We start from the raw sequence: 25,520 nt of genomic DNA on the forward strand, positions 1-25,520 counted from the left end.
TAAAATGGAAATGACCACATCTTTCAGACACCAAAGAGAGGAGAAAGTAATGCATATTTCAATTTCTTAGAAAAGTTGAGCATTTATTTAAATAGGAGTCCTGAATATGATTTTACTGATGTGTCCTGGAGGATTCCATGAGCTACATGACTTTAGAGTCCTTTACTTTGTTAAGTATGTTCAAATTGGTTAAATCCTGGTGGACAAAACTTTAAATTGTTTGAAATTGATAGAGGAACTAATGTGTTTACTTAATAAATATTTGGTTTATGAACTCACACTGCCTCCAAAGATTACTTAGGGAAAAAGCCCCAACAGTTCAACTACTTAGGATTATTTTTCAGTACTGCTTATTATGTGCAACGCACTGTGCGAATACATTTCTGTCAAGCTCTTCCTGAAAACTACTCAAATGTGAGACTAATTGGGGAAGAAAATTTTGGAGAGAAATAACAATCATTCAGAGTTAGAAGGTAATTTAGTCCAACTTCTTTTTTCATTCATTAATTTAATTGGTACATTTTAGGTACACAATATGCTGACATTCATTATTGGGAATTTGTATCTTTACATGATATATCTTGGTTTTTATTTTTTTTCCCCATTCCTCTGCCCTCCCTTCAACCCCTCCACCCCTCCCTATTTACAAAGACTTTTGTTTCCATTTTTTTCTTTTCTCATATTTATTCCTTTCCCTTCTTTCCTCTCCCCTACCCCTCCCACTTCCCCTTCCTCTTTGGACCTTTTCTTCCTATTTCACATTATCTATTATACATTTTGATCCTTATTTACACTTTCAGTTTCTCACACCAAAGAAACTATTTGGTATTTACACATGTGTGTCCTATTTATTTCACTTAAGAGTATGGTCTTAATGTGCATCCATTTAACTATAAATGTCTCTAGTTTCTCATTCTTTATGGCTGAGTAGTACTCCATTTTATTAAAAAAAACCCTAGTCAAACTTTTTTGATCATTCATTAATTCAGTAAAGGTTTATTGAGTAGCTGGATACCAAACTCAGTATTGTGGAGATAAAAGAGCCACTTCACACTCTAGAGGGGACAAACAGTCCTCCTGAGAGCAAATCTGGTCCAGGGATAATAGCAATGCTTCCTTGAAGAATAAGCACATGAGTTAGGTATTGGAGGATGAGGTAGGAGAGTCTAGAAGAGAATTGGAAAGGCACAATAAAAATGAAGTGAGCAGCATATACAAATGCACATGGTTGAGGGGAAATTCAGTGTTTGCAGGTGAAGGTGGAGGTAAGGGCTGGCTGGACGTGAAAAATATTGTACACATACCGTGTTTGTATTTGAAAGATGGTGAGGGCCAGGGATTTAGCTCAGTGGTTCCACCACCTGCCTCGCAAGTAGAAGGACACAAGTTCGATCCCTGGTACCAAAAAAACACAAAACAACAACAAAAAAGAAAGATGGTGAATGTAACAGAAGAATTTTAAGCAAAAAGGTGATATGAACAGATATTCCTATGAAGAATATTATTTTGGTGGTGTGGAGAATGTTTTGCCATGTGGGCAAGAAGAAAAGCAGGTATCCATAGAATAGAGAGGAGCGGAGGCTTTTGAGAGATAACCAGAAGGTGGATAGGCACAGAACTAGGAGGTCATTTTATGTTTGGAGTACTAAAGAAATGTCTGTAAGTTTATCTCACAAATGAGCTGACCAACTTAGAGTGTCTAAATGTCTTGACCGAGGTCATTCAGGTAGTTAACTGCAGAGCTGATATTACATGCCAGGTCATGTAATTGCAAATCCATTGTTCTCATTATTATGGCATGTGGTTATTTGTAAACCAAAATTTTTTAAAAGGTCATTTTTAAATACTTTAGAGGAACTTGCTATTTACAAATCCTTTGTGTATGCAATGCAAAAGTACAATCACTTCCTTAATTTACATTCTAAAAATTGTCTCAAAAATGTCCTGGTATTTAATTTATATTTACTTGACTGTATAGTTAACAGTTTTATTCTTTTCAAAGTAGATTGCCAATATTATATATGATTATAAAGTATGCTATTTTTCTATGTGATTACAGTACTAGTACAAGCTTTGAAAGTGGGACAAACAGTGAAGATATTAAGAAAGCCAGTGTTTTACTGATTCGTAAATTGTACGTATTGATGCAAAACCTTGGACCTCTTCCTAATGATGTTATACTTACTATGAAACTCCATTACTATAAGGAAGGTAAGTGGAGATCTTTAGTCAAGTTCCTTCTTTAAGTGCTCAACTAATATTTTATATAAATAGGATTTTGCAAGGATCTAAAAAATGTCTGTTGCTGGGCCAGCCATGGTAGTGCCCGCTTGTAATCCCAGCACTTGGGAGGCTGTGGCAGGAGGATCATTTCATTCAAGGCCAGCCTAGGCTACATAGTGAGTTCAAGACCAGTCTGAACTACATAATGAGACCGTGTCTCCAAAAAAAAAGTGTTTGTTGCTACATATGAAATATTAATTGGATCTATTCTATTGAAAATAATTGTTATGGCTTTCTGCACTTTTTGTTTTGCAGTGACCCCACATGACTACCAACCCCCTGGTTTTAAAGAAGAAGTGAACTCACACTTACTGCTGTTTGAGGGGGAGCCTGTCAACCTGCAAGTGGGATTGGTCTCCACTGGCTTTCATAGCATGAAAGTGAAAGTCACAACGGAGGCCTCCAGAGTGTCTGATTTGGAGAATAACCTCTTTCTGGAGAACAGCACTACTGAGATTGTTCATCAGGGCCTAGACTGCGATGAGGAAGAGGAGGAATGCAACAATCAAGTAAGGCCAAGTTTTAGTGATCCTCCATTGGTTTAGTTAAATACAATTGACATTTTTCAGTTCATATACAGGTCATGTCACAGTAACAAAGTCCAATGGAGCGTACCAGGTATAAAAGCTGAAACAGAACTAGTCCCTGATGTCAAGGAATTTTTAGCTAAAAAAAGTACAGTCTTCAAGGAAGAAATATATGTTGTTAGATGAAATTGTCCATGACTAGAGGGAAAAAAAGATTCTCCAATTTATTTATTTTATTAGAGTCATCCATACATTAGAAAATTTAGGGGTTTCTTCTTTTCATTTATAAATTACATATTTTTAGGACTGTGCAATATTTAAGTGTCTATTCATACTCAGCAGAAGTATACAACTCAGCTCTTGATTACTGGAGTAATAGGATACAAAGAGGTTGGAAAAGAAGAAGTTTGTAGAGTAACCCAAGTCATAGTTAATCAAACAAATTTATCATCAGTTCTCATGTATGTCAAGAGATATAAGCTTCGAGACCAGATCACTGGGGAAAGATAGTGGGTAGGTAAGGTTGCAGCCACTGGGGCTGAACAGGCAGCACTCTTGAGTTCTTTATTTTGCTGTTTGTACAGAGACTTAGAGTTAGTTGGGTACTTACTAGGGCCCCCTTGTGCCTAGAAAAATCCCACCATTAACTGGCTTTTTCTGCATAATAATGTTTACTGTATGATAGCATTGTATTAAAAGGGTTCTGAGGGCCGGGGATTTAGCTCAGTGGTTTACCCGAGTTCGATCCCCAGTACCCGCACCCCCCACAAAAAAAGGGTTCTGAGACCAAAAAAAAATATTTCAGGTTGTTTAGTGGGAAAGGATGCTATAATTTTTTTCAGGAGATATGTTAAGATTAAGATGATAACTTATTTGCCTGAGATTGAGTCCTACTTGAAGATAGCTATACTAGATAATTTCTGGAGGTTTCTTCTAGATCTTTTTTTGGAGGAGGGTTGGGGGAGTACTGGGGATCGGACTCAGGACCTTGCGCTTGCCAGGCAGGCACGGCGCCACTGAGCTAAATCCCCACCCTCTTCTAGATCTTTAACTCTGTGTTATGTTTAATATATGGAGAAGTGGTCCTAGTTTTAATTCCATTAATATAAATGGTATAAACAATCAAACAAGTTTATTTTTTCATTTTTAGTATTTCACAGTGTCAGAAATAAAATGGCTTTAGATTTTGGTACAATTTTCTTCTTTTGATTCCATTGAAGGAAGATATAGGTAAGATATAAAGGCTAAAAAAATAAAAGTTAAGAAAAGAATATGAATGTTTCAATTGGATTGTTATCCTTAAAAAATTGCGAATTTCTTTCTCTTTTACCAAATGAAATGTAAGCAAGACAGACTGAGAAGGAATAGTTCCATTGATAGATTACATAAGGGATGTGATAACATTTTCCAAGCATATATTTAGTAGAAACATAAAAATCTAAATTTTATGGTAAACTTATAGTTGATTCAAGTTCCTCTCCTAACCAGCCAATCATATTGGAGAATTTAGGGCCGGGGATTTAGCTCAGTGGTTTCGCCGCCTGCTGTGCAAGTGCAAGGACCTGAGTTCGATCCCCGGTACCAAAAAACCCCCCAAAAACCAAAAAAAAACCATATTGGAGAATTTAGTGAATCTATTGAAGTGTTAGTAACATTTTCCCACTAAGAAATCCTATTGTTATTCTTCATGGAACATAACACATTCAATACACATGTATACCCCTATAGAATCTTTACCTTATTGCCCTAAAATTATTTTATTTTGAAATATACCATGTATCAAATGTAAATAATGGACACCTCGCTGCTTTGCCATGGCTGGCTAGGGCACCATCCGGAGAGCCGCACATCGCGGGGGGAGGGCAGGCGGGAGCCGCAGCCGTGAGCATGAAGAGGAGAGCTGGCCTGGGGGGCAGCATGAGGTCAGTGGTGGGCTTCTTGTCCCAGCGGGGCTTGCATGGGGACCTCCTGCTCACTCAGGACTTTCAGAGGAGATGCCTGCGGGGCTGCAGAAACCTCTAGAAGAAGGACCTCCTGGGCCACTTCGGCTGTGTCAATGCCATTGAATTCTCCAACAATGGAGGCCAGTGGCTGGTCTCAGGAGGAGACGACCGCCGGGTTTTGCTGTGGCACATGGAACAAGCCATCCATTCTAGGGTCAAGCCCATACAGCTGAAAGGAGAGCACCATTCCAATGTTTTTTGCTTGGCTTTCAACAGTGGGAACACCAAAATATTTTCTGGAGGAAATGATGAACAAGTTATCCTCCATGATGTTGAAAGCAGCGAGACCTTGGATGTGTTTGCTCATGAAGATGCAGTATATGGCTTGTCGGTGAGCCCAGTAAATGACAACATTTTTGCCAGCTCTTCAGATGATGGTCGAGTTCTCATTTGGGACATCCGGGAGTCTCCTCACGGAGAGCCTTTCTGCCTGGCAAACTATCCTTCAGCCTTTCACAGTGTCATGTTTAACCCTGTGGAGCCCAGGTTATTGGCCACAGCCAATTCAAAGGAAGGAGTAGGACTTTGGGATATTCGAAAACCTCAGAGTCCTCTCCTGCTCTACGGTGGCAATCTGTCCCTCCAAAGGGCCATGAGTATCCGATTCAACAGCAACGGGACCCAACTTTTGGTCCTGAGGCATCGCCTGTCTCCTGTGCTATATGACATCCACTCCCGCCTGCCTGTGTTCCAGTTTGACAATCAGGGTTACTTTAATTCATGCACCATGAAAAGCTGCTGCTTCTCAGGAGATTGTGACCAGTATATCCTTTCAGGCTCTGATGACTTCAACCTGTACATGTGGAGAATCCCTGCAGACCCAGAAGCAGGTGGCATTGGCAGGGTGGTCAATGGAGCCTTCATGGTGCTGAAAGGGCATCGATCTATTGTTAACCAGGTCCGATTTAATCCCCACACCTACATGATCTGCTCTTCTGGTGTAGAAAAGATTATCAAGATCTGGAGCCCATACAAACAGCCAGGATGTACCGGAGACCTCGACGGCCGCATTAAGGATGATTCCCGCTGCCTCTACACCCATGAAGAGTATATCAGCCTGGTGCTGAACAGTGGGAGCGGCCTGTCCCATGACTACGCCAATCAGTCTGTCCAGGAGGACCCCCGGATGATGGCATTCTTTGACTCCCGGTCCGCCGAGAGATCGAGGGCTGGAGCTCAGACTCGGACAGTGACCTCAGTGAGAGCACCATCCTTCAGCTGCACGCACAGGTCAGTGAGCGCTCCGGCTACACTGACTCGGAATCCTCGGCCTCGCTGCCCCCCTCTCCACCCCCCACCGTGGATGAAGCCGACAGTGCCTTCCACCTGGGGCCCCTGCGTGTCACCGCCACACCTGCAGCAGCGTCCACTCCACCAGCCCCTTCCTGTGAGGACTCTGCCTCTTGCCAACAGCGCCTCTCAGCTCTGCGGCGTGACCAGGACAAACGCCTTTTAGCCCTGTCCAATGAGTCAGATTCAGAGGAGAACGCCTGTGAGGTCGAGCTGGACACAGACCTCTTCCCCCAGCCCTGCTCGCCCAGCCCTGAGGATGAGTCCAGCAGCTCCAGCAGCTCCAGCAGCTCCGAGGACGAGGAGGAGCTGAATGAGTGCCGCACCTCCACTAGGCCGCGGAACGCTGCACGGAGGAGGCAGAAGACGCTTCGGGAGGAGAGGCCTGGTGTGCCCACCAAGCCCACCAGCACCTACTTTGGCGAGGACAATTGCGACTACCCTCAGATCAAAGTAGATGATCTCTCTTCCTCTCCAGCCTCCTCCCCTGAGCGAAGCACTTCCGTCCTAGAGATTCAGCCGAGCCGGGGGTCACCAACCTCAGACATAGAATCAGTTGGGCGAAAGATTTATAAAGCTTACAAGTGGCTCCATTACTCCTACATCTTCTACTCAAATAACAAAGATGGAGAGGCCTCCTTAGTAGCTGGGGAGGCAGATGAAGAGAGAGCAGGAACCAGCCACAAGGAAAACCCTGCCCCTTCTTCTAGTAAGGAAGACTCTCTGAACACAGCCTTGGGCCAGAGGAATCAGGACCTGCCCCCAGAAGGCTGCACCAAAGATGCAAGTAAAGAAGGGATGTCCACTAGAAATCCCAGCAGTGGCCCAGGCCATGAGCACAGCAGTCACCCTTGGGCAGAGGCCCTCTGGCGCCAGAGGGCACCTCTCAGGACACCAGCAATGGTAGCTCTGTAGCTCTTTTGAAACAAAGAAGCTCAATGGAAAGGCCCTGAGCAGCCGGGCTGAAGAGCCACCTTCTCCCCCTGTCCCCAAGGCATCTGGCTCCACTCTCAGCAGTGGATCTGGCAACTGTTCTAGGACCCAGTCTGATGACAGTGAGGAGAGGAACCTAGAAACCATCTGTGCCAACCACAACAATGGATGCTTACACCCCCAGCCCCTTCATCCCCACAACAATGGGCAGAACTTTGGGGAGCTGGAGGTAGTAGCCTGCTCTTCCCCAGGACACTCAGACACTGACCATGATAACTCACCCCTGACAGGAACTCTCTTACACAAAGATTGTTGTGGGTCTGAAATGGCCTGTGAAACCCCCAATGCTGGAACAAGAGAGGATCCCACTGACACCTCAGCCACAGACAGCAGCAGGGCTGTTCATGGCCACAGTGGCCTCAAAAGGTACCGAGTTGAGTTGGAAGACACAGATTCAGAGAATTGCTCCTCAGAGAAGAAACTAAAAACATGATAAATGCAAAGGGAAAACAAAAAGCTACAAAAAGTAGCCTTCAGAAAATATTCTTGTTTAGTGAACACAGCAGAAAGGAAAAAAGTATTAAAGGCACATAAAACCAGGGCCTGAAATTTTGTGTCTGCTGCTCCCTTCTATTCAATATTCAACTGTGAGTCTGAATGTCTAGTTGGCTATTGGCCTGTGTTGTGTTAGGAATGGGGAGAGGTCCAAGTAACTCTTTTCTAGTGAGACAGGAGCATTGTGCCCCTGTGCAAGGATCTCTGAAAGTCATTGTTGAGACATTTGACCTGTTCTCCTCTGTGTGTGCACACTGGCACTGTGAGCTCACTGTCTTATGAGACTTTTCTTCTAGTTGTCCATCAGCAAGGACCTGTGGGTTTGTAGTTTTTGCCATTTCACCCTGTTCACATGTCACAGGTGTTCAGGTCTTAAGGAGGAGTGCCTGATAGATTAGATTGTGCAGCCATTAAGTTGTAGGTTTATACCTGCAGAATATAAACAAGCCTTCAGCCATTGGCTCAGCCGGAGAGGAAATCATGGTTCCTTTCTTAAACCTTCCATGTTTTCTCTAACACTTCTTCAATGAGCATACAATATGGAGATACTAAAAGTGTAGCATTTTCATTTCTAACAAGAGGTTAGCACTTCAGATTCAAGAACTTATAGCTCCCTGATGAATTTCATTGTTTGCAAATATGTCATAAATTATTGACTAGTCACGGATAATGCGCTTTAACCAGTTAGGTGCTAGTTCCGAAGAGACACTCAAAAGGCCAAGTGCTTCCTTGGCTCCGACTGATGGTGACCAGGCATGCTAAAGAAGAGGGAAAGACAGCTCTCCAGAGCTTTGTGTCCAGATGACTAAAGTGGGTGTTAGAGGTGTGTTAATGAAGAAGTGTAGTAAAGACCAGAATATGGTATTCTTTTAATTCAACCCAAAACCATTGGTCAGAATTGAAGGGACTGGCATCTTCCCTTGGGCTTGCAGTTGAATGAGGCTGTGGTATTCTAATTGAACTTTGCAGAGCAGTAGGCATCTCTTACAGAGACAGATTCTTAGTAAGAGGCAGAGGGTGTGGGAAGAGGAGTCTTTGCTTTAACTCCTGGCTCCCAAAAGAAATTCAGTTCTGTTGAAGTAGGTAATGTTTGGCGGGGGGAAAGGCCAAGAGATTTTCAGCATTGTAATGGTGGTGGTTACAGTCACTCAGTTACCAGTGAAGGGTTGTGCAAGACAGGAAGACCTAATAAGAACTGCCAGATGTCTTATTGGCACAGACATCAAGAAAGGCAGAATACTGGCAAGGAAGAGAGAGAACAATATACTTTTCTTGAGCGCAAAGGTACTAGGCAACTAGGAGCTTTATAAAAGGACAGGGGTTGGTGTAAGCCAAGAGGAGCTGCCATCTTGCTAAGCTTTGTGGAAAGGAGGACGTGCCTAGTATATGTGTGATGGGGCTGCATGTGAGAGCACTGTTTTTGAGGGCATGCAGGAGTGTGAGTAGAGTGAGATGTGCAGTTCAACACCTGGACTCTTACTGGGGGAGTGGAACGGTGGTTCTGTAACCAACATTAGTTACTTTGGATTTGTAATTAAAATGGTTCTATGATTTGTCTTTAACTATTCACAGATAATTGTAAATTCTGGTTTTATAAGCCCAGGTTATTTTACATTTGCTTTTCCAAAATGTATTAAATTGGAATTTTGTAATCCTTTATATACAAAAAAGAAAAAAAAATGTACAATATAAAAATAATGAAAATATCCATATACACTTCAGTGAGGCTAAGAAGTAGAACATTGGCTCTACCTAGAAGACACCATATATACCCCTTCCTCATTGTTCCACTACCTTATTCTAAAGGTAACCACCTCCTGAGTTTTATGATAAATCTTCTTTTGTTCTTCTTTTTATCATTGAGTCTTTTGCTTGATCACTAAAATTGAGATTCATCCATTGTATGTGGTTGTTGTTCTTTGATTTCCATGGCTGTATTTTTTTTCCCCCACTACTGGAGCTAGAATCCTGGGGCACTCTACCACTAATCTATAGCCCCAGCCCTTTTTTTTCACCCCTTTTTTGTCTTGAGATAGGGTCTCACTAAGATGCCCAGTTGGCCTTGAACTTGTGATCCTCCTCCTTCAGCCTCCTGAGTGCTGAAACTTAAGGCATATGCCACCACACCCAACTAATATTCTAATCTTGATAGAAGTTTTTCTTTTTGAGAGAAACATTTATAACAATTAATGGTTTACATGTGAAAGAGTGTCTGTAGGGAATATGTCAAAGAGTTCTAGGTGTATACATTTTCAGCTTTATTAGGTAACAAAACTGTTTTCCAAAATAATTGTACCTATTTGTAGTGCACCAACAATGGAGGACAGTGTCCTTCATTCTTACCAACACTTACTATTGTTGAAGTTTGTTTTCTGCAAATCTGCTGGATATGAAATGATAATACCGCATAACTTCAGTTTGGATTTCCTTGGTTACTAGGAAGTTTGAGAATAAATTGGCCATTCTGGTTTTCTTGCATATAAAGTAGCTGTTCAAGTTTTTCATGCATTCTTCTATTGTTCTATTCATTTTTTTCCTCATATATATATATATATATATATATATATATATATATATATATATATGGCACTGGGAATCAAACTCAGGACCTTGCGCTTGTGAGGCAGGCAGCAGAACCACATTAGCTAAATCCCTGGCTTTCCTCATATATTTTTAAAAAAATATTCTAAATAATCATTCGTTTTCACTTATTTATGTCACAACATTTTTTCCATTTGTGGCTTATCTTTTCACTTTCTTCAAGAGGTATTTTGATAAAGAGAAGTTCTTAATTTTAGTGTAGTCTAATCTTTTCCTATAATATGTTTTGGAATATATTTAAGAAATCCTTTTCTACCGAAGGTCATGAATAATCTCTTGTATTTTATTCTAAAAGTTTTAAAGCTTTTCTTTTCACATTTAGATTCATAAGGGTTTATTTTCATTTGTAAAATGAGATAGACTAGATCCCTTTAACATTTTAAAATTCAAGTATTATATACATACAGAAAATATACGTATTATAATAACGTAGCTCAATAAATATTCACAAACTGAACACTAGGGCTAGGAGGAAGATGAGGCAGACAAGAGGCCTCCATTTTAAGGAGGTTTTCAGGCACCAAGATGACAGCATTCTTAAATTGTGCTCCCTGGGTATCTTGCCACACCCTGTCCCCACCCTACTGGATAAAAATGTGGAATTAGCAATCAGATCCAAACAAGGAATACTACCAGTTCCCCCAGAGATCTAATTTTACTTTACAGTAACTATTCTATTTAACAAGAATATTACCATCCCAGCTTCTACTAGCATTGGTTAGTTTCTCCTGTTCATTTTATAGATGCAAAATCATAGAGTGTAGACTATCTTATCAGTCACCATTGGACTATTCTTATAGTTTATCCAATTCTATTGTTGATGTACATTTGGGTAATTTGCAGTTTTTGATTATTATGAATAGAATAGCTCTGAACATTCTGGAACATGTGTTTAATAAGATATGTAAGCATTTCTGGTGGGAATGGAATCACTAGGAGTAGAATTATTGGGTTAAAGGGTTACATGTGCATTTAGCTTTAACAGATACCATAAATCAGTTTCTAAAGTGGTTGTGTCAATTTACATTCCTATCAGCAATATATGAGGGCTGTGGCTGCTTCATATCCTCACCTCACCAACTCTTGGCATTTTTCATCTTTTTAAATTTTGCCATTCTTCTGAATGTACAGCACATCATTGTGGCTTTAATTTGCATTTCCCTGAAGACTAATAAGTTGAGCTTACAGGTCATGTTGGATATTTTCTTTTGTGAAGTTACGTATTCAAATTGTTTGCCATTTTTCTCTATTGGATTGTCTTTCATTCTTACCGATTTGGAGGAGCTTTGCACTTGTGCTCTGCATATAAGTCCTTGGTCAGATACATGTATAGTATATATCTTCTTCAACCTTATAAATTGCCTTTTACTCTATTAATGAGGTGTTTTATGAACAATAGTTCTTAATTTTAATTGGGTTTAATTTATCAATCTTTTCAGCTATATTCAGCATTTTGGGTTACTGCTTAAGAAATTTTACTCCAAAGTTTACAGAAATGTGCTTTCTCTGTTTTCCTCTAAAAAGGAGAAAATAACTGCAGAAATGGATGAGTTTTTTTTTTCCTTTATCAAAGATGAGATGGCTGAATGTGTCTGGAGTTGTTGTGGCATCTTCTAATCTTCTAAATGGTCCTCAGGTCTGTTTCCTTGCCAGTACTATGCTGCTTTTATCACAGTAGCTTTGTAGTATAGTTTCAAGTTGGGGATTGTGATACCCATTGTCACGTCTCTGTTGCCTAGAATTGCTTTTGCTGTTCTAGATCTCTTCTGGTTCCAAATGAATTTTTGGATTGTTTTCTCTAGTTCTGTGAAATATACTGTTTGGATGTGAATTGGGATTTCATTGAATCTATATAGCGGTTTTGTAAGTATGGCCATTTTCACTATATTGGTTCTTCCTACCCAAGAACAAGGGATATCTTTCCATTTTCTTATATCCTCTTCGATCTCTTTTTTCAGAATGCTGCAGTTGTTAATGTAGAGGTCTTTTGCTTCCATCATTAGATTAATTCCTAGATATTTCATTTTTTTGGCTAGTATTGTGAAAGGAATTGTTTCCCTAACTTCTCTCTCAGTGAGTCTGTTATTTCTGTACAAGAAGGCTATTACTTTTTGAGTGTTGACTTTGTATCCAACTATTCTACTGAATCTGTCAATTAAATCTAGAAGTCTTTTGATGGAGTTTTTTGGGTCTTCTATATAGAGTATCATATCATCAGCAAATAATGACTGTTTAATTTCTTCATTTCCTATCCTTATTACTTTTATTTATTTTTCTTGTCTAATTGCTATGGCTAATGTTTCCAGAAATATATTGAACAGGAGTGATGATAGTGGACATCCTTGTCTTGTTCCTGATTTTAGTGTGAGTTTTCAGTTTTTGACCATTTAGTATGCTGCTGGCTGTTGGTTTTTCATAGATAGCCTTAATCAGGTTGAGATAGAGACCATCTATTCCAATTTTCTGTAGGGTTTTTAATCATGAATTTTGTCGAATGCTTTTTCTGCATCTATTGAGATCATCATATGGTTTTTGTCCTTGGCTCTGTTAATATAGTGTATTACATTTATTGATTTATGTATTTTGAACCATCCTTGCATCTCTGGGTTAAATCCAACTTGGTCAGGGCGTATGATCTTCTTTTTTTTGTTGTTACTGGGAATCGAACTCGGGTCCTTGTGCTTGTGGGGCAAGCAGCAGTGTATGATCTTCTTGATGACCCTCTGTATTCTGTTTGCCAGTATCTTGTTGAGGATTTTTGCATCTACATTCATTAGGGAGATTGGCCTGTTATTCTTTTTTGGTTGGGTCTTTCCCTGGTTTTGGAATCAAAGTAACACTTGCTTCCAGGAATGAATTTGGAAGTATTGCTTCCCTCTCAATTTCACTGAAGCGTTTAAAGAGTAGTGACAATAGTTCTTCTCTAAATGTCTTGTAGAATTCAGCAGTGAAGCCATTAGGACCTGGGCTTTTCTTTGTTGGTAAATTTTTATTTACATTTTCAATTTCACTGATTGTAATTGGGATGTTTAGAATTTTTATATCTTCTTCATTCAACTTTGGTAATTCATATATATCTAGGAATCTGTCCATTTCTTCTGTGTTTTCTATTTTATTAGAGTTCAAGTTCTTGAAGTAGGTATTGATGATCCTCTGGATTTCTGCTGGATCTGTTGTGGCTTCACCTTTTTTGCTCCTAATTGCATGGATTTGAGCCTTTTCTTTCCTTTTTTTGATAAGATTGGCTAAGGATTTATCAATTTTATTTATTCTTTCAAAAAACTATCTCTTAGATTCTTCTGAGTTTTCTATCTTAGAGTACAGGGTCACAAAGAAGATATTAGTGATCTTCTGGATTTATGCAGCATCTGTTGTGATTCCTAATTGCATGGATTTGGGTCTTTTCTTTCCTTTTTGGATAAGGTTAGCTAAGGGTTTGTCTGTGCATTTAGTCTTTCAAAGAACCAATTCTTTGATTCTTTGTATTATTTTCTTATTCTCAGTTACATTAATTAATGTTCTGACCTTTGTAATTTCCTCCCTTGTACACACTTTGGGTTTAACTTGCTCTTTTATTCTAAAAGCTTGAGGTTCAACATTAGGTTATTTATGTGAACTTGCTCTGTTTATCTGATATGGAAATTCACCACTATAAATTTCCCTCATATGACTGCTTTCATTGAATCTCATAAGTTCTGGTAAGTTGTATTGGCATTATTGTTTAATTGTAGAAACTGTCTAATTTCTTCTTTAATTTTGTCTGTGACCCATTGGTTGTTCAGGAAGGTGTTACTTAATTTCCCTGTGTTTATGCAGTTTTTGTGGGGGTTTTTTAATTGATTTCCAATTTCATTGCACTATAATCTTTTTTAAAAATTAATTTTATTGGTACATTTTAGGTTCATTGCGCTATAATCTGATAATATGCATGGGATGATTTTCATTCTTTTGTATTTACTTAAGCATGAGGTTCTATGAGGTAGTATGTGGTCTATTTTGGAGAAAGTGTTGTGTGGAGCTGAGAAGAATGTGTATTCTGTTGTAGGGTAGAACACTCTGTAGGCATCTACTAAGTCCATTTGTTCAAAGATTTGCTTTAGCTCAGATATTTCTTTGTTGATTTTTTTTGTCTAGTTGATCTGTCTATTTGTGACAGTTGGGTATTGAGGTCCCCCATTACAATTGTATTAGTGCTTATCTGATTTTTCATATCCATTAATATTTGTTTTATTTAGTGGGTACACTAGTATTTGGTGCATATATATATTTATGATTGTTATTTCTTCCTTTTGGATTGTTCCCTTAACAAGTATGTAGTGAGAGCCAGGCATGGTGCCACACATCTATAATCACATTACTCTGGAGGCTGAGGCAGAGTGAGACCCTGTCTCAAAAAACAAACAAACAAACAAACAAACAAACCCCCAAACCAACAAGTATGTAAAGTATGTTGTGACCCTCATTGTCTCTTCTGATCAGGAGTTTCAGTCTATGAATTTCTTTTTGAGTTAAATGTGTTTCTTTCATGTAGCATATTGTTGGATCTTGTTTCTTGATCCATTCTGTCAATCTTTTTTTTTGAGACAAGGTCTTGCTATGTAGTTCAGGCTGGCCTTGAACTCACTATGTAGCCCAGGCACCTTGAACTCACTGCAAACCTCCTACTTCAGCCTCCCAAGTGCTGGGATTATAGGCATGCATCATCACACCTGGTTAATTTGTTTCTTTTGATTGGTGAATTAAGACATTTATATTGATAGTCATAATTGATATGACTTATTCTTGTCATATTATTTTCCTGTTGTTGGTTCCCTTTCTTTTCCCTCTGTTTAACTGCTTGCCTTGCCTGGTAGATTCATTCTATTGAGATTTATGAAATTGTCTTCTTCATTTTCTTTTTCTAGACTATTATTCAGAACTTTTTGGAGTGGTGGTTTGGTGGTCATGAATTTCTTCAGTGTTCTTTATAATGGAAGTACCATATTTCTCCATCAAGTTTGAAAGATAGTTTTGGAGGGTACATCAATATGGGTTGGAGGTTGTTTTGTTTTAGGGCTTGAAATACTTCACTCCAAGTTCTCCTTGACTTAAGGGTTTGTGTTGAGAAGTCTACTATGATTCTGATGGGCTTTCCTTTTCTGTAACAGCTTTTAATATTCTGTTCTGGGGTTGAATTTCAGTAATCTTGACTATTTTATCCCTTGGTGGTGTTCACTTTGGCAGCACATATACTATATGCCTTGGTATAGTTTTTTTTCTGATCATGGCTAATTGGATTTCTATATGCCTCACTTATCTGTATGTCAAATTCTTTTTCCATGCTTGGGAAATATTCTGCCTTTACGTCTGTGAACAAGTTTTTTATGTCCTTTGTGCTGTTTTCTGATTTATCATTGACTCCAATCAATCTTATGTTATTCTTCTTTGTATCATCTAGTAGCTGTGGGATTGATTTTTCATGGTCCCTTGATATTTTTAAGAAGTTTTTCATTTGATGATCACTGACCACAAACCTGTCTTCTAGATCTGATATTCTGTTCTCACATTGGTTGATTCTGCTGTGTATACTTTTAATAGAATTTTTAATAATCTGGGTATCGGTTTGAATCTGTTTCATGGAATCCAGTTCTTTCCTATGTTGGATATTCATAGTTTTCATCATTTTCCTAAGCACCTCTATTTTTCTTTTATCTGTATCTACTCTAGATTCACTAACCATGTCCTTCATTATGATCACAATGTCTTTAGTAAAGAAAGCAAATTTTTTTTTTGGTACTGGGGATTGAACTCAGGTCCTTGAGGTTGCAAGGCAGGTGGCAGAACCACTGAGCTAAATCCCTGGCCCATAATCTCTTTAGTTATCTGTGAAATTATTTCCAATTTGTTTTTCTAGAGACTCATTCATCTGGTTTGTTACTTCCACTGCTACCATGTCAAAAAGTTCAGGTGGGTGGCTTTTGAGTTCTTCCACCTCAATATCCCCTGGATTTGAGCTGGAGGTCTTAGGTTGTATCTTGCTTCTGTGTCTTCTCATTTTCTATTTTTTAAAATTTGTTTTCTGTGTTGATGCTTGTAAATTACTTATGGTAGGTCCCTTTATTACTACTATTGAGACCTCCTTATGAAATGACTACTTTTCAGAGATGTCTTCTAGGTATAGCTGACTCTTGGTTTTTGAATCTGTCCCAAGATCCTGCCTCTTCAATTTATTAGGGATGAGAAATTGCTGCCTATTTGGCCTAGCACCCAGTTCTTTATTACTGGATTATGTATTGTTTAAGACATCCAAACAATCTCAGTATTGGCATACAAGGAAGAACAACTGATCACAATAACTATGTCACCTTGGCTAAAGTAGTACAATCAGTAATAACAATAGCATGAAGTACAGTGTACAAAATGACAAACTATGGTAACTGTTAATTTGCCACTTTTAACCATAAGCACAAAATTTATAGCTACATAACAAAAGATAAAACAATCAGAAAATTATATACAGTAAGTATCCCATCAATAGAGCAATTTTAGAGGGCCGGGGATTTAGCTCAATGGTTCTGCTGCCTGCTTTGCAAGCACAAGGACCCGAGTTTGATCCCTGGTACCAAAAAAAAAAACAAAACTATGAGCTCAGTGGTTTCACCCTCTGCTGTGCAAGCACAAGGACCTGAGTTTGATCCCTGGTACAAAAAAAAAAAAAAGATTTGCATTAATACTTTGGGCTGGGGATTTAGCTCAGTGGTTTCGCCACCTGTTGTGCAAGTGCAGAGTTCAATCCCTCATACCAAAAAAAATAAAATAAAATGGAGCAATTTTACCCTAAAGAGAGAAATTTTAAATGGATACAGAAAAAACAGAGAAATAAAAGAAGAGAAAGAGATTAGAAGCAAGGCTGAAGGACAAAGGAAGATTACCCAAGTTTGGGAAACTGGTGAAGAAGACAGAAGGGAAAGAAAGAAGGAAAAAAAAGCTAAAAATAATATTCACATTCATGAAAAAAGAAAAACAATCAAGAAAAAAAGAAAAAAACCAAAGCAAAGAAAAAACCAGAAATTTCTCTGTGATTTCAAACCTGTGGTTATTTTCTGGGGTCTACAGTTTTGTGGTAGTGTCTAATTCAGGGTGTGTCTCTACTGTCACAGGTAGACAAAGGAGGCAGACAGAGTCCAGATCTGTACTGGATGACCCCAGCAAGCCTGCAGTAGGAATAGGGCAAGGTGTTGATTCTGGTGCTTTCCAACTCCACAGAAGTTCAGGTTGATCCTGGCCTCTGGTTGTGAGGTCAGGGCTTGAGTTGTTCAGCCTACAACACTCTGGGTGTCTCTTGCTGCCTGACCTTGGCTCCCTGACCCTGGATGTCTCTTGTAGTTATGCCTCACCCAGTCACTGGGAGCCCTGAGATAAAGCCAACCCATGACTACTCCAAGTCTTGGGTTCAGTTGGCCCCTTCTTAACAACTTCCCTCTCCAGGGGACACTTGGACTGGAGTCATTCACCTGCTGTTGTAGCTCACAGAATCCACTGCTCCATTCCACTGGTATGTTTCTCTCTGGAGGCCTCTGGAGTTACCTGCCTTCACTGTGCCCTATAGATTGAAGCTTGCTATCTCACTCTTGTTTGTTTGTTTGTTTTTTGGTATCAGGAATCGAACTAGGGTCCTTGTGCTTTCAGGGCAGGCAGCGGAACCACTGAGCTAAATCCCTAGCCCGAAGCCTGCTATCTCATACCACAAGCTGGGAGTCAGAGAGAAAGTCCACCTCTTTTTTTGCATTGAGGTCTGTCTCTTCATTTCCCTGTGAGCTCCAATTCTCCCTTCAGATCTTTCTTGGGTTCCAGGGATCTGCTTCCATCCTTCTTTCTTCCCCAAGTTATTATATTTCAGAGTCTGGATTCCATATCTCAGAGGAACTACTTTGCTGCTCTTTACTGCTCCACCATCTTCCCACTAAAAAGATTTTTATAAAAAAAAATTTTTAGATTATTTACCTTAGTCACATAAAGACAAATATAACAAAATTTCTTCCAACAGTTGAAATTATTCAATATTTGCACTATTCACTTTCTGGTGTGATCAATAAGAGCTAAGGAAATTGTGGGCCGGGATCTAGCTGGATTTAGCTCAGTGGTTTTGCCGCCTGCTGCGCAAGTGCAAGGACCCAAGTTCAATCCCTGGTACCAAAAAAAAAAAAAAAAAGAAAGAGCTAAGGAAAATGTGAAGGTAGATTGTAATTTGGCAAGGGATTCAGAAATGATAAAAGAATACTATTGAAGTTTTAAAATTCTTAAATTATAAGAACTCTGAAATCTTAATTCCATTCAGAACATAGGACATGGTACCCAAGTAAGAGCTCAAGGAACCCTAGGACAACACATAGTTTTATTTTGTCTTTTGTTTGTTTGTTTGTTTTTGGTACCGGGGATTGAACTTGGGTCCTTGCGCTTGCGCAGCAGGCGGCAAAACCACTGAGCTAAATCCCCAGCCCAACACATAGTTTTATATAAAACTGTCTGTAAAAGCATATCATAAATGTGTCTTTATCATTTTGTCTGCCTCCCACAACACTTTCAAAACAGATCTTCGTTTCTTGTGGAGGTAGTTTGGGCCTAATACCTAGCAAGAAAGGCCACAGAAACATCATGACATCTCACAGAGCTCTGAGTTGAGTCTGTTTTCCCTGTTGTACTCAACTGGACTGCAAATAGACCTATACACTAAAGGCCCCTAGAGAAAGACCTCTACACAGACTCTTTCAAAGAAATCAATCAACATATGTTCTGGAATTAGATATTGAATCTTATTTAAATACATGTTAAGTTTAAATGCTGAGTGAGAAATATTTTTCTCTAATGATATATTTAACCCAGTCATCTTAAAACATTCAAGTAAATTGCTGACACAGAAATTTGTAAAATGATAGAGGACAATATTGCTCATTAATTGACTATAAGATGTACTACTACTTTAGATGTCAATGGTCCTAATTTATTAAGCCATTATGGCTTTTTGGTTACCACTATTTTTTATCATATTTGTAGATAGGAGTCTATATGCTACAATTTTCTAATTTTCTGAGATCCTATGAGTGTTTGTATTTCTGTCTAAGAAAGAGTTGCTAGATACTCTGTCCAAATCTTTTTCTAGGCTTTTTCTTTGTAGCTAGGAATCTGGATCTAGAATAATCTATTTTTTCAACTGTAACATATTCATTTCACTGAGGTATAAATAATTCATAAAATTATGGTTTTTGAGGATGAACTAAAGTCAGAAAATATTGTTATTGTATAAAAGGCACAAGTGGGAGGTGGGGATTTAGCTCAGTGGTTCTGGCACCTACCTTGAAAGCGCAAAGTCCGAAGTTTGAACCCCAGTACCAAAAAAAGAGAGCCACAAGTGTTTCTAAAGTTTGCTCAATAATTTATCAGTTGATTTAGTCACAATGAATAGTTTGCTTTGTAAGCATATTCCAAGGATACACAACTACATTACACTGTTTTCTAAGTGTAATAAAAAGTTTTGTATTTTGCATAGATTTCTGCATCTTATTTCAGTTTCAAAATAAAATTTTGAGGTAGCATCTTTATCATGAATTCCATAAATAATAATCCAAAATAATCTATAAATCGTAACAATATAGTTTGCCACAGTATATATTTTTTCTCCATAAAGCCTATTTCTCATCCTTTTGAGATAAAAATTTACTTAAAGTACAAATGACTTGTTTTTAAGAAATTAGAATGCTAATTACTTTGGTGCCAAAGTAAATGGCATAGTTGAAATATGGATTAGAAAGATCTTTTCAGAATTCCTTGGAATTGCTTTGGATTCCAGCCAGTAGATTAAAACAAGAGCCTTTTCATTCAGAACTTATTTTCTCCCACTAAGTGTAGAACTGAAGTTTTACATTTTTTTTGAAGAGTGGCCTAATAGCATCACAGCTCATGATATATGCCTTGCTTGATACAATGTAGTGCTGGCAAAAATATCTCAGATTCTTGGAAATGCAGGTGATTATTGAAAACATTGGAGGAGGCACATTGGCTACAGAAAATATTCTGCCTTAAAAGTGACACAGTATTCTCTCTTCATCATGAGCCTACAGTCTTTCATGAAGTTTCTTTTCTGTTAAATAGGAAAATTTTACAAATTTATTTTTCTCTTCTGCATTACAAAATGTAATTGTTATCCTCTGTTGACCATGCAGAGAGGAATGAAAGTTAATTGACTTTTTCATCAGTCTTATAAGTCATTTTTTTAAATGAATCATTTTATAACATATTACTGAATTGTTTTCTTTCTGTGAATGGTAAGTTACACTGATGATCCATTTACATTTCACTTACATAAAAAAGAATGTTATTGATGTATAGTATGTTAGAGAAGAAGACAAGTTGAATAATCTAAAGTAGGAACACTTTGGTTGCTACTGTTATTAAATCCTGGCATTAAAAGAAATGTTTTGTTTTAGGAAAAGACCGAGGCTGAGAATGTTCTGTTTGTTTAAAAAGAAAGATGTCTGTAATAATACAATGTTATCATTATAGTAAACCCAGTGAAATATTAAATTTTATGTAAATTTAGATTTTCTTTCAAAATAACTTTGAGATTTAGTCAATTATATATTAGAAAAATTATAATTTTACTTGTGTAAAATTAGATTCAGTTGGCTGAGTTTTCTAATACTGTTACACATACTGCTAGCTTTCCATTTGAAGCTAATTATGTATTGGTACCTAGATGAGATTATGCTTATAAGAAATCTAGGCATCATAGGGAGAGTAATTATTTTATCACTTCTATTAGTATCTCAAAATTGAGAGGTAAGGCTTCAGAAGATCAATACTTCAGGTGGTAAAGAAAAGTAAGAAACAGGAATATATACTTTATGGAGCCCCCGCCTCAAGTATGCTTTTTCCTGCATGATTGAGGGCTCTTCCTATTTTGATAAACAGATTCAGAACAAACAGAAGGATAAGTTGAGAACACTATTTTACATTTAAACAAAGCAATATGGGGCTCAGTATGAATAAAGTTTAAAATAATCTAAATTAGACATGATGGTGCATGTCTGTTGTTGCAGCTGAGGCAGGAAGATGGAAAGTTCGAGCCCAGCCTAGGAAACTCAGTGATATAGTAAGATCCTGTCTCAAAATAAAAAGGTGTTGGGATGTAGCTCAATACAAAGGCCTGGATTCAATACCTAGTACCACACCAAAAATAATCTAATATACTCTAATAACCATAAGTTATCAGCCTTTATCCAGTCAACATGTTTATATTGATGTCTTTCATGCTTGAGTCAGGATACAAACATATTGTACACAAATATACAGAGATAAAATCCCTGTAGTAATTCTATATTTAATAATTTGAAGAACTCCAAAATTATCTTCCAAAGTGGCCACATCATTTTACATTCCTAACATCAGTGTGTGAAAGTTTTGATTTCTTCACATTTTACCAGCATCTGGTATTATTTTACTTTTTGATTCTGGGTGTGAAGTAAGTGGTATCTCATTGTGGTTTTGACTTTTAATCTGCTCAGAACTAACAAAGTTAAGCACCCTTTCATATGCCTGTTGTCCATTTATATATCTTTCTTGGAGAAATGTTTATTCAGATCCTTTCACCATTTTTAAACTGGGTTATTTGTCCTTTCATTTTTGAGTTGTGAGAGATCTTTATATATTCTGGGAATGATTCCTTTTCAGATATCTGATTTACAAATATTTTCTCCCTTTCCATTTCTGTTTATATGAATTTTCTTCAATTTCTTTCAGCATTGCTTCATTTAGAGTATAAGCTTTGTACTTCGTTAAATTTGTTGCTTTATTATTTTGACACTATTGTGAATGAAATTTTTAAAATTTAATTTTCAGGTTATATATGCTAATTTTCAGGTTTATATGCAGGCATATAAAATGCAATTGAATTTTATATCCTATGACCTTGTTTAAAAAATTTTTAGTGTATATTAGTTATGCAGAAAAGTGGGTTTTGTGACATATTTGTACATGCATATAACATACTTTGATCATTTTTACCCTGCTATTCCCTTTTTCTTCTTTCCCTATCTCCTGATCCCCTTCCTCTTCTCTAATAGGCTCCCTTCTACTTTCATGTTATCCTCTCTCTCTGTCTCTGAAAGCGTGATATTTCACTTTTTGAGTCTGTCTTATTTCACTTAACGTGATCATCCATCCATTTTCATGCAAACGATGTGATTTTGTTCTTTGTGGCTGAATAAGAGTCCACACTATATTTTCTTTATCCATTGACCTTTTCATGAGCATCCAAGCTATTTCCATAGCTTAGCTATTGTTGAGTCATGCCATAATAAACATGGATATGCAGGTAACTCTATACTGTGCTGACTTTAATTCTTTCAATCCTGCAACCTTCTTGAGATGATTAGCTTTATATGTTGACCTGGAGGGTGTTTGTTTGTTTTGTTTATTTGTTTTTGCAGTACAGGGGATCAAACTCAGGACCTTGCACTTGCAAGGCAGGTGCGGTACCACTGAGATAAATCCCCAACTGGAGGGTGTTATTGGATGAAATAACATTTAAATCAGTGAACTCTGAGTAAAGTAAAACCACCACTGTATAATGTAGATGGTCTTCATCCAGTCAGTTGAAGAGCTGAAAAGGACAAAAAATATCTGCCCTGCCTGAACAAGAAAGAACTCTCCAGCAGATTCTCTTCAGGTTTTATTGGCATCATTAGCTTTCCTTAGTCACTAGCACAAGGAACTGTGCTATTAGATGTTCTGTGTCTGGAGGCTGCAAACCTATAAAACCTATGATTTTAAACTTGCCACCCTGCATAATTACATAAACCATTCTTATAATAAATGTCTTTGTAAATATGTATAAAAATCCAGCAACAACCCCCCACCATCCCCAAGTAGGATTTATCCCTAGAACTCAAGCTTAGTTTAATATCTAAAAGTTAATAAAGTAAATCAAAATAATAAAAAGCAAAAATCACACGATAAGCTCAAGAGAAGCACAAAAAGCATTTGACAAATCCAGTCCCTTTTCATGATTAAAAAATAAAAACCTCACCAAACTAGGGAAAGAAACTCCTTCAGCATGATAAAGGGTATCTACAAAAACAACAATAACAACAGTAACCCACACCTGTCCTGTTACCGTTAGCCACTCGCATAACACACGCAGAGAGGGAGGAGAGCAGCCAAACTACCAGATCCTAGCTGGTTCTGTACCTTGGTTCTCCTTACTACAGGGTAGCAGAGGTGACAACTGAAAGACTAACTTGGCTGAGAATTAGACCAACACCCTGAAGGAGAGGTTCACTTCAGGACTGAAGTGTTACCCTACTGCAGAGACTGGGTGAGAGATAGCCTTGAAGAGGGTGAGAGCTAGACAGATCTCCTGAGATGCCCTGAGAAGCTCAAACTCAGGCATGGAAAATCATGGGGCCTGTGTTCTGTGGTGGAAGGCCAGGATTGGTGGGTGTGACCTTCAGAGGAGGTCGATCTGAAAGAGATGGCATTTATTCAAGTTGGTTTGCTTGAGCTCCTGTATGACTGCCTACATCCAGCAGAAACTAGTGGTCTGATTTACTATAGGTTAATATCTGGGTTGCCTAAGTGTCTACACTAGACTCATAGACCTCTTTGCTTTGATTAAGGGCAGTTCATGAGAGGCTCTCATATTTGATACTAGTATTGTCATTAATTTTACACTATAGCCAAGGTAACATTGTTGTTAATTAGTTTTCTCTGTATGCCAATATCTGGATTGCCTGAGGACATGAGCAAACTGAGGCCCATTCCCAAAGAACTGGGCACTGGGCCAAACAAGCTGCAAACCCCAGCATAGAAAACAAGCAACAAAATGGCTCTGAAAACCCCCAACTAGGGCCGGAGATTTAGCTCAGTGGTTTCGCCACCTGCTGCACAAGCGCAAGGACCCGAGTTCGATCCCCGGTACAAAAAAAAACAAAAACAAAAAACAACCCCAACTCCTCCAAAGCCAATCTAGGGAGCATAGAGGTGGAGGAAATCATAATCCCCACAGCAAAAATATCAGAAAGGGTATAAATGGAAGTAACGAAACAGTTCAATAAGGTACTTGCCAAATTCAAAGAAGACATAACTAAATAGATAATAACCCTAATGAAACAGATAATCAGTGAGTCTAGAAAAGACACTAATAAAAATCTAGTGGAGCTAAAGAAAGAAGGGCAAAACACAAATGTCCAGCATAGAAAAGAATGGGAATCCATAAAAAAAGTTTCAAACAGAAATACAGGAAATTAAAAACACAATTGAAAGTATAGGCAACAGAAGCAACCAATTTGAGGAGACTGTCAGATCTAGAAGACAGGACTATGACTAGTGATCAATTAATGAGAGCCTAAATACAACAAGAGAAATGAAAAATGGATCCAACAGCTGCTAGATGACTCAAAGAAGACTAATAGAAGAGTAGTTGGAATTAATAAAAATTTGGAAGACAGCACAAAGGGCATGAAAAAAACTTCTTTACAAAACTAATAGCAGAAAACTTTCCAGATGTGGAAAAAGAATTTAACATACAAATAAATGAAGCATATAGAACCCCAAATACCTATGATCAGAAGAAAAGCCAACCCACACCATATCATAATTAAAATACCAGAAATTCAACAGTAAAACAGAATCTTAAAAGCTACTAGAGAAAAATAACAATTCACCTATAGAGAAAAAGCCATCAGAGCTGTGACACACTTCCCGGTACAAACCTTAAAGGGAAGGAGAGCTTGGAAAGAAATGTTTCAAGCCATAAAAGAATACAATTTCCAACTCAGACTGATATATTCTTAAAATTAGCTTTCAAAATTGATGAAGAAATAAAACATTTCCATTATAAAGAACACCTAAAGACATTCATGACCATCAAACTAAAACTCCAAAAAATTCTCAAGGATATCCTAGAAACTGACAATAAAGCTAACAACGCCAAAAGGTCCAATAGAATGAATGCTTCAGGTAGGGCCAGCAATTAAGTAGAAGGGAAAGAAAACAAAACAGCAACAGATAAATAATATAATGATAATGCCAGTACAATATACCAGAACTTATTGGACACAATGAAAGCAGTTCTACAAGGGAAATTTATAGCTATGAATGTCCACATCAGAAAAACAGGATAAGCTCAAATAAATAACCTAATGATATACCTTAAGGTCTAGAAAAGTAAGAACAATCCAAATCCAAATCCAGAGCTTGTACAAAGAAATTATAAAGATCAGAGCATAATCAATGAAGTGGAGGTTAAAAAAAATACAGAGTCAATGAAACAAAGAGCTGGGTTTTTTAAAGA

The 25,520-nt window shown here is 38.1% G+C and overlaps 1 protein-coding gene and 1 pseudogene across 4 annotated transcripts in view; both read left to right on the forward strand.

Annotated features, from left to right (window-relative positions):
- Positions 1-25,520, forward strand: part of Hormad2 (HORMA domain containing 2) — a 96,600-nt gene that overhangs the window by 35,176 nt on the left and 35,904 nt on the right. For all 3 annotated transcript variants that reach the window (XM_021257191.2, XM_004844064.4, XM_087198147.1), the window contains 2 exons: positions 2,060-2,211; positions 2,539-2,792. In XM_021257191.2, the coding sequence (XP_021112850.1) occupies positions 2,060-2,211; positions 2,539-2,792 (406 nt within the window). The remainder of the gene's footprint in view (positions 1-2,059; positions 2,212-2,538; positions 2,793-25,520) is intronic.
- Positions 4,678-7,636, forward strand: LOC101712697 (DDB1- and CUL4-associated factor 5 pseudogene; annotated as a pseudogene). The gene is made up of 2 exons (XR_015446202.1): positions 4,678-4,732; positions 4,912-7,636. The product of XR_015446202.1 is annotated as a DDB1- and CUL4-associated factor 5 pseudogene (transcript).

This window comes from Heterocephalus glaber, unplaced genomic scaffold (genome assembly GCF_053883595.1).
Source record: "Heterocephalus glaber isolate CG9 unplaced genomic scaffold, H.glaber_assembly_v1.0 deba00001687, whole genome shotgun sequence".
Taxonomy (NCBI): Eukaryota; Metazoa; Chordata; class Mammalia; order Rodentia; family Bathyergidae; genus Heterocephalus; species Heterocephalus glaber.